The following is a 13,839-nucleotide window of genomic DNA, read 5'->3' on the forward strand; positions in this document are numbered from 1 at the left end:
CACTCATTTTTCCTGCCTTTCTGCCTGCATTTCTCACAACCATCCTCTCTCCTCACCCAACATACCTAGTACTTCCTCATTTGTTTTCCTTTCGGCCTATTCCACCATCTCAATCCTTCTCCATATCCACATTTCATAAGTCTCCAATCTACTTCTATCATCATGCCTCAGTGACCATGTTTCTTAACATCCTTACTCAACGTTCCTATCATCAACTCCCTCCTCCTTATGAAAGCCTCTTTGCCCAGTGCAATTCTTCTCCTTACCACCATACCACTTTGCTCATTTTGGCCCAAAACACTTCCGAAATACGTTAACTGTTCCACCTGCTCTAGTTTTTGCCCTCCTATTTCAATGTTAAGCGTAGCCTTCGTTGTTCTGGGAAATTGCATAACTTTTGCCTTATTAACATTTATATAAATACAAAATTTAGACTAATGAATAACTGATTGTAGCACTTTTCCACTTGATATATCAAGTGGAAAAGTGCTACAATCAGTTATTCATTATGTTTGACTTCCACCACATCACACCTCAAGGTACTCAAAATTCAGACTGATGTAAAAAACCATATCATAATGTAAACTAAGGTAGATAAATAGAATAAAACATGGATTATTCCATTTTCATATGTTTGTAGGCCATTGAAAAAAGTCAGTGGGAGCAGCGCTAGAACTTCTGGAAAACTTGTGAATGTCACTCACAGCGACATTGGCAATCAAAGCGTTAATACCTAAGACCTCAGGATAAGCATTAATTTAACATCGATTGAAAGTAGGTGATTTGTGTACAATTTACTAATCCTCTATTCTGTAAGGCAAACTTGCCTGCAAGTCCCAAGGAGTGATGGACATTTCCATATCCCACTCATTTCCTTCCTCAGCATAATATGAATTGGACTACACTCGAAATGCATTGTAATGAATGTAAAGGATGGAAAGAAATACAACCATAGAGAGATACGACAAGGGAAAATACAGAAGTATTTCAGAAAATGCTTCAACAAGGGTTTCACAGAATTACCATCACAAGAAAGATTGGATGCTGAAACTATATACTATTTTTAGAATGAAAAATGGTTTCATTTTAACAAAACATATGCTTTAAATGGTCAGAGACTAGCTTTGATATCAATATTAGATAAACACCAGTCAATGTTACTTACAATTCCAAAACTATAAGTATCCACTTTGGAAGAGATTTGTTTGGATCTTAAAAACTCATCTGGGAGGTAAGGCCTTGTGCCATGTACTCTGCTCACTTTGATGTGAGTGTACTGGTTGTTAGGACCCTCACGAGCTAGACCAAAATCACCAATGCGCGCTTCAAAATTTTGATCAAGTAATATGTTGGCACTGAAATAGAAAAGGAAACAAATTACTGTACTACCACACATAGAATGGAGTGGTGCCGTAAAAGACAAGAGGTCTTCCATGGATGTCTGGGGCAGATCCATGATGCAATAAAATTATTTAATTGGTGTAGCAGTCTACTGCAGGTCTGAATTGTTTGTTTAACTTGAACAAAAGACTAATGCCAATGAAACAGCAGCAAATCACCATATATTGGCATGGAAAAAAATCCTCCAAGACATGAATTTAAAAAGATTTGAATATTAAATCATTACACAATGGTAGTAGCCACTTGTACAGACCATATGTATCCCTCCCACTAAACACATAATTGACAGCAAGCAAACACTGCACAAAATGTCATCGGGTAGGCTTGAACTAATGCACGCCATTGGTGAAATTAAGAAAAGAAATTGGGCCAAGCAAGGATGTGCACTCCCTTCAAAATCTTCCAGCCAGTAAATGTTTTTTCACTAAGTTCTGGTATTCAGAAATTCACACCACCCGGGAGTTTGGCAGGGGTGTTCAGAAATATCATCCTGAGTTGAACCAGGAACACTGAGTCCATTAGCCAAATATTCTACCTAAACTACTCCACAGTTCATTTAGAAAAATACTGGACCAACTGCTTTTAGTGCCAATGTTCATGCAATTAATAATTATAAAGCTTTTACTTTGATTAATTTAAACAACACTATGATGCATAAAATTAGGTAATATTGCACAAAAAATGAAAAACCCGCATCGCATTCCATTAGGTCCATGCAAATACTCAAGATGCTTACCAAGTGTCATACAAATTACCATTTGTATGAAAATATTCCATCAGGTACATATATTACCAAAAAAAGTGTTCGAAAATAAAAATCATGAATATTTAATTCCAGTTCTATTAAACTCATTTCTTGACATATGCTTCAATGAGTGTATAAAGAAAAATATATATTCTTAAATACTAATTACATGAGGCAATACTCAATTAAAACAACTTAATTTGCAAAACACAATTTGGTTCTGATGCATTCATGACTGGGTGATGGTTTTTCATGACATTCACACTATCAAAAATAAATGATTTACTCTTTGGTTTGCTCATGCTCAAACTATAATCTTGGTGCTTCTAGGGTGGGAATGCGCAAGGGACTTTTAATCATGCAACAGTTCAGTTGTACACCAAATGCCCAGTGTCTCAAATGAGGGTGCATACAGATGACTGCAAATTGATGGAACAACCGTAAGCAAGGTGATGAAGATTTATGACTAAAAAGTTGGGACAACAATCATTTGTCTGAAGCATAAAGTTTGAACCACAATACACCAAAAACCCATGTTAGGAGATACAAATTGACATTTTTAAGGTCCCCTTAAATTCTATTTGTGAGCAGCAAATTCCAACATCTTCTGGTCTTCAATCTGAAGAGTGATTGACAGCAGCTCTCCATTCTTCTTCTCTGTGTTAGTTCTGCTGTCCTATATCCCTTTTTATTTGGCCAATGTATTTTTTCCTAGGGCCTTCCTTGTTGTCAGACCTTTCCATCTGTTTTCCCTTCCATTAATTCTCCACAAATAAATTGTTTCAAGGCATGTCCAATTCATCTGGTTCTTCTTTTCCTTGGCATGCTCTTTTCCTTTTCTATTTATGTGTTGTTTCTATATATATTTCTAATTCTTCACTTCTCAACATATCTGCCCATTTAGTCTTCAGCATTCACCTCCAGCTCAAAGATTTAAAGGCTTCTATATTCCTCACACACGTAATTTAAGCTATCAAAAAAGTTGAGGTAAATTCTTGACTGAATTCAAGATGAATTGCCCATTAATATTAGTTAATACAAATATTCTTACATCAAACATTATCATAATGCCATGGTACTCAACTATGTGAAGAAAAAAATCATGCACCAGTGAACATTTATTCCACCCATTGGATGTTTTCCCAATTGGCCCTCACTGCTTGCTCATATTTTTCCGTATGAACTATAAAATGAAACTTAATAGACTAAAAGCTTCATCTGTCTCTACATGAAAGAGCACTACTTTCCCTGCGACATTGTTAGGTAACTTAACAATAATCCGCGCAGTACTTTCAACCAATACCCTCCCTTCCTTCATTAAAGATACTCACCATTTCCTGGGACCCATGAACTCAACTTCCCTTCCCCTAGATATACCGATCACCATGACCACCCATGACATCATCTCCCTAAACACTGCGACGCTGCATGCCAAAGGCCTCTCCACCCTCCACTTCTTTTCAAAATGACTGACCCCACTCAACCCTAGGGCAGGCTTCTCATTTATCTTTCCCATTTCATCCTCACCCACAATTTCTTAACCTTCAATAACCAATTCCACATCTAAATCAAAGGCTAAGCCATGGGAAGCACATTTAGCCCATCCATTCAGTCATCTTGAGGCATTATTCCTTTCCAATCACCCCTTGAAAACCACTCATCTAACTCCTCTGATTCATCAACAAGATTTCAATTTCCTGATCAAAGAGAGCAAAATCCATTCACTCCTTTGTCTCTGCCCTCAATCACTACTCTCTTCCCTTATCCATTTACTTTCTAAAACAACTTTTCTTGAAGTGGTTTTCTCCTTCAATTACAACAAAGTTAATTCTTCTGCCCATATCAAACCTACAAAATGTAGTTTGGGGTAGCAGCCCCATATATCTCCATGAATATTTTTGTTATCAAACTATCCTAATGGTCATGGAATTAGTTACAATACGTAAAATACAATGAAGTTAATTGCAATATCTTAGATTAAAATCTTATATCAGGAATTAAAGTAATGTCATTAAGTTTGCATGGTATATAGCCCTTAGATTAAAATCTTATATCAGGAATTAAAGTAATGTCATTAAGTTTGCATGGTATATAGCCCTTAGATTGAGTTGATAGTGTAGGCAAGAGACCAGCCTTGTCTATACCTTCAATGGTGTGATCACCCATTTTCTAGATTCCCATTCCTCAACTTATCCAAATTTTCATGATGAACATGAAATCATTTTTCTCCCGAGCACTTGGATTCCAATAAATAGCTTTCTGAGTTCTGTCCCTACTTGCTCAGCACCCCTTTAAAATTACAGAGGTAACTCCTACTGTTGTTTTGGCTCCTGACAGGGTCTGCTCTTAGGGTGACACTTTTCTAGCAGTGAGTGGAATACAGGATACTGGATACTTCCCCCCTGGCATTGGAGAAAACTCTGATGCTCCAAATATCATGCATCCTGGGTGAAGTGGAGGGTGTTCTAGGTCAGTTGGGTTAGAACTGAGACCCTTCAATAAGCAACCAAACGTTCAACCCCACTGCGCTACTGTACCCACTAAGTACTTTTTTTTGCTTGCCTTGTGTTTATGAAGTGGAATGGCATTAAGAGCTAGATCACTTAGGAGCAATACACTACATCTCCTAGACCAACATGATATTTATAGCACATCACGGACACCTTTCACTGAAATTGGGCTTGGATGTGGTGTCCCTGAAGTGACTTGAACATGAGCAAACCTTGAGCTGGTCCCAAGTGCAACTTGAAGGAAATCAACTATTGCACATGCGGTGAACTACGAGGAAGAAAAAACTCTTTACCAACACGGGATAATTATTTACCATCACTCTACTCCGAGGTGACATTTATAACTCAAATATATTAAGATTTGTTTGATTCATTTACGGAAGGGATGATATCCATTGGTTGGTGAGATGATTATGGGTTAGGTTATGATTCCTCCCCCAATTTTACGACTGAAATTGAGAAAATATAATAAATGAGAGACTTATGAAAGATTATTCACTTAACAATGCAGTAAATGAACTGAGAAAATATAATGCTAGTCACTGAACGATTAAAACTATTGAATAAAAATAAAATCTATATAACACCACCCCACACATGCCTGTGTCCCTCATTGTGCCATGGAAGGATTGGGTGAGGTGATTTCCATTGCCTTCCTCAAACAGTCTTTTTAACATGAGCAATCAAACTTTAAATAGCAACCCCACCCAGGTCGTAGATGCATGCCTTTGCAGCCACCTATCCACGGAAAATTGGCAAGAAACGTGGCTATTGAGGATGGGAAAGTGAAATGGATGGAAAGGAATAAGAAAATTGTACGCATGATTATTGTTGTGGAAAAATACACATGGCTCTTCAGAGGGTGAGTCCATACATTTTTGTGGTTATAAGTACGGGCAGCTTCAAGTAAATGACAACGTGTATGCCTAATGTTATGTGTGATGTTACTTTTAAAATGCATATCAAGGGTGAAGCCACTTCACAAGGGCATAATTATAATTTTACACTTTATTACAGGGAAAAAATTATCTTCAACCAAGATCACATGAAGGGATAAATGCAGCATCATTATCTGAAATGACTTCTTCCAAATGACAAGGAAAATCACAATCAGTAAATTTCAGCAAAGATAGAAGAAAAGAAAATGAGATCTTACATTGATTTACAAAAGTTCAGGGATTCAAAATTTCACAACAGGAACTGAGGAAAGGAAATTTGAAAGGGACAAAGAATCAGATGAACCAAATTCATTACCCTTGGGAAGCAAGGAAAGGGGAGAACTTTTTTAAGAAGACTTAGACAGAAATTAGAAGAGCCGATTACAATTTCTCAGTATTAATTTGTTGTGATTTTTCAAAGATGTATGTTTATCTCCTCTCTCTCTAAATTTGAAGGCTCAGGAAAATCCAATAAAGCCACAAAACAGAAATAATTGATGATTGCATTCAACAAAAAGCTATGGAAAGTTAAAAAAAATATTTCCACAGCTACATTGGTCTTCTAAGATCTCTCCTTTAATAAATAAGATCGAATGATAACACAGATATGAAGAACTCGGTTGACCCAGACAACTGAAAGAATGCTCCTTCAATGTGCAAGGATGATGAGATGGATGCATACATGTATTTATTTACCTTCTTGCAGATTACATTAAACATTGAAAGCCACTAGTTAACAAAAATTGCTGCATTAGTCATCCATATCGAGCTCAAGTGAAGAAAATACATGTCATGTTTTCTTCTAAATTGTACATTATTTATTTTCCAGTAAAATAAAATTAATTTCTAAAACTGAGGTTACACTGCTCATTTTTTTCAAACGTTATCCCTTTCCCAATTTTCAAAGATTCAAGATGGCTGGTTACCATGTAACTTTAAAATTCTAAAAATTCAAAATTAGGCCAACCTGATATTTGTGTTTATATTATGAGATGAACAATTCTTCATTTTGGCTTGTGTATTTTCTACCTCCTTTCATTCCATTCAAACATACCTATTTTTCCCTTCTTTATATATATGCAGTTCACCGCAAGAAATGATCAGCATTAAATGCTAAAGGCACTGAGCTGCTACCAACCTTTTAATGTCACCATGGATGAGAGGTTTCTCTTTGATAGTGTGAAGAAACTGAAGCCCCCGAGCTGCTCCCCTAGCTATGTTGTGCCTTTGCAACCACGGCAAAGGAGCAGTGCCATTCTGTTAGAATAATAAAGTTACACATCACTTAGAAATATTCATGTTTATAAAACATCATAGCATAACACATTAAATACCATGTAAAACACATGGAGATATGCTAAGCTATAGTATCTAGATGAGACATACCACATTTCCCGGCCCATAAGACTCACTTGTTTACTCCAATATATGCTCTAAAATCAGCCTGCGACTTATGGGACGGGGGTACACTGGTATAACTTCAACCTATAAGCACAAGTCGATTCATGGAGAAAATACTAACTAATAAGAATTTTTGCCCACATTAGACATAGAAAATGGTTACCTTTATCACAAATTTTAATAATATAACTGTTTTGAGTCAATAGTCAACAACAGAGCTTTCATGAAAAGTGAAAAATAACAACGTTTGTAAGTTCCAGTGATTTTTATTTTAAAAAACAACCAGTTTTGCTGAATAGTCGACACCATCAAGTAGAATACACAGGACTTTTGGACATTCATATATGCATGGATGTGGTGGGAGGGCTTCTTTGCCAAATACCCATACATGTGGAGAGAAGGACACACAGGTGATTTTACCCCGGAAGTCCTCCATAATGAAAGCAAGGGCCAGAGAATGGACGTCTTAGAACAACTGGAGATATCGGAAAACATTGGAAATGGATTCCTGGTTAATGTTTCCCTTGCATACCCTCTCCTTGATGTCCCTCACACCCAGTAATTTTTCCCAAATGGCTCGCCCCCCTCTCATTTCCTATTCACCACTCCCCTACCTGGTACCACCATCAACCCCCTGCAGAGAGTGAACTCTACCTCCTGGGGCTGCCGCTCTATACTTCACCTATGCCCTCTTCCACTCACCCCCCCGTCCTTTCTTGGTTGGTCACTATCCTCCCTCTCTCCCAAGTTCTCCCCCCCTCCCCTCCACACCACACCTCCCATCCACCCAAAAACCCCCTCCCACCACATCCATGCATATATCAATGTCTAAAAGTCCTGGATCTTGTACCTGTTGATGTGGACTATTCGACGAAATTGGTAGTTTAAAAAAATAAAAATCAGCAGAACTTAAAAAGTTGTTATTATTTACTTTTCATCATGAAGTTCCACCAAGTTGAGCCGAAAACCACTGAATTCAACAGTTTTCATAACCATTTTAAGAGTTTATAATTTCCCACAGACACTTTATTTCATAGTACAACATGTTAGACCAACCTGATAATGCTGCAAGTCGGTGAAATGCATTGTACTGTGAAATAAAGTCGGTGGAAAATTGAAAACTCTCTTAATATGGACATCAAACAATTCCACGAAGTGAAGCCTGAAAGTGTTAAGAGTTTTAATATTTCATTGAAAGTACTTCCTCAAAAAATTCCCAAATTAAATCGTAAATGTATTATACAATGTAGAGCATTTAATTTCACCTCACAGATGGTGCTGCTACAAAACTTAACACACGTTGGGCTAACAGGGCTGTCACCCCTCTGCAACTGGGCTGCCCCCATGCATGGTTTCCATAATATTAAAATAAGAACAGAAACTAAGCATGGCATAAAAAGTTAACATGAGAATAACCTCATGGGATCATAAGAGAGAAAAATATTATACAACATTGCATTTAAACTTGAATTCATGAATTACAATTCACAACATGGAAACCCGGCAGCTGAAAGGCGTTCTGGTTCAGTGAGGACGAATTTCTGGGATTCTAAGATGAATAAACATTGATGTAGCCGCAAATTTTCTAATGCAACAATTCAATATCCCTGGTATTCATTGTTAACATCAAATACTTTGATCTTTTCTGTTCGATCTAATTATTTTTCATAAATTCTAACCTGAAGAATTACAGCAAATCCTAAGGGTCGGGAAATAAAGTACACCTTACAGAGCAGAACAAAGACCTTTCAAGCATTTAGCCTGTAACAAGAACAGTTTGAAAAAGTATTACCAAAAAAATTAGCAATATCAGAGTAATCCTAGAAGATGGCTTCACATGAAAAGGAACTCCAGGTCAAATTGAAAATCCATAATTTATAGAGCTGAAAACATGCTTTAGTATTATGTGTGCATGAAAATTTAAGGTAAAAGAGTTGCCACATTTTAGTTGACCCTAGTCAATTTTGCTATTTCAGAATATTGGTCTTGTTGATAATAGGCAAAGGAAGATCAGAAAACACTATTAGAAAATATAGAATACAGGTAAATGATATGTGGTTTGACATAATCTGTGGAAAAGTACGAGTCTTTCTTTCCTTTTTAGTAATGGATATTAAATACTTCCACGAAGTGAAGCCTGAAACAATAGAACAATTTCTTTACTTCCCTTTTCAATTATGCTGCTTACACCAATAGCAATATTCTCACAATAATTTGAATTTATTGTTTGATTTTCATATTCTATGGCCATCCTGATTGTACACAGTGAAACCTGCCTCAATGGCCACCTCAGCAAGTAGTCTCTTTTTTTCTAGAACTGACAATACATTTTCCATATAAGAAATGTAAATTTCCTCTCCTTTCAATAGTCACATTATTCCTTGGGCCCATAGTCAGTGGCTTTCCTGCTTGAAGAGGGAGTAGGCAACTACTAAAATTTTAAGGCTGGAATTGGGGGAGAGTAGGGTCTTGCAACGTTCTTGGTCATCATTCTTTTTAAACAGTCCTTACATTTGAAGGCCTAATTTAGATCAAACAATAAGTTAAAGGGAAAAGGGGGGCATAAAAGTCTACATGCACACGGACTGTCAGAGAATGAAACTCGTAGCTCAGCAGGTAGATACTGCTAATGGCATGGGATTTCCTTATGTGTGTTTCAAGGCAGATTCAGCATGGCAACATCACAAGAGCTTAGCTACACTTAGGTTTGCTACACACTTGATGGTATACAGTTTAATATAATCTATAAGGAAGATTTTCATGTGCTAAAACAATAGAATTAATGAAAGATGATGTGCTGTGCTTGGATACGACAAGGATTATTGTTGAAATTAATTTTTCTAAATGCTGTTGCGGTTAGAACTACTAAAATTTCAAAAAAGGTAGCATGCAACTCAATAAGATTTAAGGGAATTGAAGGTAGGGGAAGATAATGACTTTGTGCACAAGTAGTGAAAAGTCCTCACATACAAAGAAGTTACTGGTAGGAGGATCCATGCTCCAAGAGTAGGTCCTTCAGGTGACTGAGAGTTGAACTAAGAGAGCTTTATGGCCAGCAATAGGGGACCTGAATGTTTTAGGTATTGCCATAACATTTTACTTTGGAGTTGTGCCTGATAGGGGAGGTGAGGTTAATTAAAAGGACATGGAAGATTGGAAATTATGAATTCCGAGTCTACTGGAGGAATATTATGCTTGTGACTTTTTAAATTGTCAATGAGATATTTAGGTGCATACCTACAAAATCATTTCCCTTCAGAAATGAGGCATACAAAGGTGGGAAGATGGCCAAGGACAGGATAACTGTTTTGTTCAGCTCCAGTGCTGTTGGGGAGGAGGAGGATGATGATCCCTTGATCATTCGGAGATCCTTGAAATCTCGATGGTTTAAAAATGTTTATCTTAATCTCTTGGGTTTGTTATTTAGGATTTACTGAATCTCTATTCAGTTATAAAGTTGTATGATACCAAAAAATACAATCATAGAATGCTAAAAATTGACAGGGAGGATACAATGAAATCACAAATCATGACCACTTAAAAAATTCTTTTCTTGATGTACAAAAACAAATCATCTTACTCTGCAAAGAAGTCGATCCTCAAGAGATCCATTGGGCATAAACTGGTAGAGGAGACAAGGCTCATCACCATCCAAGCTGTACCCATATAAAGGTAGAATGTTGTCATGACGGTATGAATTTAAAAATTTCATTTCTCTAAGTGATTGCTGCATTTGTGCCTGGTGGCTTGATGCAGTTTCTCCCCCTCTCTTCACAGATATTGAACATGTAAAATAATAAGATTAAAAGAAATCTAACTCACAATTTTATTAAAAAAATTAGCCAGATATGCATTTCCACAAGTAAAATATGTACACATTAATATTTACTCTTCTTTTGACATGGATTCTTTTGTATTAATATATTTTCATTTAGAAATTATTCAATAAGAATTAAAATACATGCATAAATTATGAAGAGTGATTACTTTTATGTTTTATGATGCTTTTAAAATAATAAAGGTAGTTGAAGCAGAGTCCTTATCAGCTATTATGTTCTAAGTACAAACGTAGCGTGTGAACTTCCTCTTAGTTTGCCCTAAATTATTTCCTCTTTTATTTCTCTGTACCTTCTACCTGCATGCCATCTACACACCCTATTAGTCCCTTTTTTCCTCTATCTCACAATGTGTACAATATTCTTGGCATGAGCAACTTGCATCAATCTTGAGAAAACATTTTCCATCTATCAAAAAATCAAATATGCTTCCAGTGAAGTTCATTCCATTTAAAAAAATTATAAAACAAAACAGAACAAGAATGAGCCTGGAAGACTTCAAAGCATTCAATCATTGGATTGAACAAGTTCCTTTGTCACCCACAAAAGAATAAAAGCATCTTTCAACTTCACATATTTAGTAGCCTAAAGTTACAGTTCACGATTGCAGTAAATGGACCTAATGAATGGATTAAACTCTGCCAAAAACAGAGAATAATTTTAAGAAATTGGCGACTGAAAATTAATAAATAAGTCCATCAGCATACATCCTATTATACCTGAGAAAAATACACTTAAATACAATGAAAATTTTTTGAACATTTAAGCACAGTAAAATGAAAAGAATATAACTGATTATTTTCTCAATGACTGAAATGAATTCCAAATATTGGTTTATATTATCAGGCCCTGGAATTTTAGTATAATTTTGAAATAGAAAATAAACAACTTGGCTTTTCCAAATAGAAAATGTTTTATTTACGCCCTAGGTTTTGTTATGGTATAACATCGTACATACAGGTCAAACACAGCATATATTTTCTCTGGACAGAGGGGAAGAGGAGGGAGGAATGAAAGGATTGGTTGAGGTAGGAAGAGGGAGCAGAGGAAGAGGATTGGTAATATTGATAAATTAGCAGGCTGGGAGGTTTTATCGATATAGATTGTCTAATTTATCGATACTACAATCCTCTTCCTTCACCCCCTCTTCCTACCTCAACCAATCCTTTCTATCCTCCCTCCTCTTCCCCTCTGTCAAGAGATATATATAAACACAGATGTAGATTTTTAGAATATAGAGACACAAAGAAAGGACACTCACAATTTGTTATTTTACGTTTCGACAGCACGGCTGTCGTCTTCAGAATGGCTTTCTCGGGGAAGAGCGGAGAGGATGTGCGGGGGAGAGGTGGGGGAAGGAGAGGTAAAGGGACCAATAGGAAATGAACAAGGGGGTGGGGGGGATATGTAGGCAGCCAATTGATGCATTCAGTGGGCTTGGTTCAGCCCGGGCGGTTTGAATGATTGGGCCACCCAGATATGCGCCATCTCGCGGGTTCTCACCTCTATTATACTCGCAGATTTGGGAAGGATTTCAATCACCGAAACAGAGAAGCAGTCGTCAAAAGATTGGTTGTGGGAAGCAGTGTGAGTAGGGATGGGATAATTAAGAAAGGTGGGAGATTTGGTGGAATATCGGTGGTTATTCATGCGGAGGGAAAGTGCGGTCGTGCATTCGCCCACGTAGAAGGCAGGGCAGAAGTTACAGGAGAGGCGATATATAATATTTTTTGAGGTACAGGTGGCGCGTGGTCGTGAGTTGGTATTGAGTGAGGGGGAGGGTCTTAAAAGATGACAGCATTTGCAGCGTGGGCGGTTGCATGGTGCGGATAGGGGCGGGGGAGAGACGGGGGTGCTTGAAGTTGGATTTGTGGACTTAAAGATGTCTCGCAGGTTTGACGGGCGTTTAAGCAGGTTTTTGATGGACCCAGGAACTACACACCAATGTGCTCCTAAGTCTTAACTAACCAGACACAAAGATCATTAAACCCCATGATACATTACAATATCTCATTATTTAACTCAGAATACTTTCTATTTGCCATGATTCTATCCAAAACGCCTATTCTTTTCCTCAATTCAAAGCTTTAACGGAACAAGATGTTGTGACGAAATACCATACATACGATGTCACTGGCAATGCAACAATTTCAGAGTGTAAAAATCATTCGCCTTGACTAAGGCGAATGATTTTTACACCCTGAAATTGTTGCATTGAAATGCACATTAGCGGATGACTCCGTCAAAAGTTACTGTTGCGGCACCTCCCGCAGTTGCTTTGGAATAATGTCACTGGCATTTGTAGTCATGCGCGACGCACCACAGTACACAAGGTTAAAGGCAACTATAAACACTTAGGCTGTTTTTACCTTGGACAAATTCCAAGAGACTGCAGGAGATGCCGGAACAGTAACTTTCAATTAGGTCATCAGCTAATACACATTTCAATGCAACAATGTCAGAGCATAAATTTTATTGCATGTACGGTATTTTGTCACAGCATCTTGTCCCTTTAAAGCCCCCAAAATTTCAGAGTTTAAGAGGACGCGTTGATAGCTTCAATGACTAAAGCACTTGGCCGGACATCCAGAGGGATCTGGGTTCAAATCCTGGTCAAGGCAAATGATTTCTATACTGTGAAACTGTTGCATTGAAATACATATTATTACTTCAAGAAATTTAAAAGAATCATCTCTTAGAGTCAAGGAAGGATGTGTGTTTCAAGGAATAACATCAACAGCAGCACTGACTTTTGTCGCCATCACATAGTTTGGTAAAAACAGCACCACTTTAGGCTTCTTTCCATTCCACTTGCACTCACCAACTCAATTCTTTTGACTGCTACGTGAGTATTCTTCCAGGTTCCTTTGAAGACTGTGCCAAATCCACCTTTCCCCAAAACTGTGACTTTATCCCAGCCATTTGTGGCTAAGAGAAGTTCCTTATAAGCAATGTGTGGAATTGAACCATAACTTTCTGCCACAGATGATGCAACAGTAACTTCTGAA

The 13,839-nt window shown here is 37.4% G+C and overlaps 1 protein-coding gene across 1 annotated transcript in view; it reads right to left on the reverse strand.

The window, feature by feature from the left end:
• pll (serine/threonine-protein kinase pelle) overlaps positions 1-13,839 on the reverse strand; it is a 34,775-nt gene that overhangs the window by 13,523 nt on the left and 7,413 nt on the right. Inside the window, exons 5-8 of the mRNA XM_071598789.1 lie at positions 13,653-13,834; positions 10,576-10,764; positions 6,733-6,851; positions 1,166-1,355 (exon numbers count right to left, since the gene is read on the reverse strand). Of these exons, the coding sequence (XP_071454890.1) occupies positions 1,166-1,355; positions 6,733-6,851; positions 10,576-10,764; positions 13,653-13,834 (680 nt within the window). The remainder of the gene's footprint in view (positions 1-1,165; positions 1,356-6,732; positions 6,852-10,575; positions 10,765-13,652; positions 13,835-13,839) is intronic.

This window comes from Hetaerina americana, unplaced genomic scaffold, assembly GCF_022747635.1.
Source record: "Hetaerina americana unplaced genomic scaffold, ioHetAmer1.1.p SCAF_10, whole genome shotgun sequence".
NCBI classification, from domain to species: domain Eukaryota; kingdom Metazoa; phylum Arthropoda; class Insecta; order Odonata; family Calopterygidae; genus Hetaerina; species Hetaerina americana.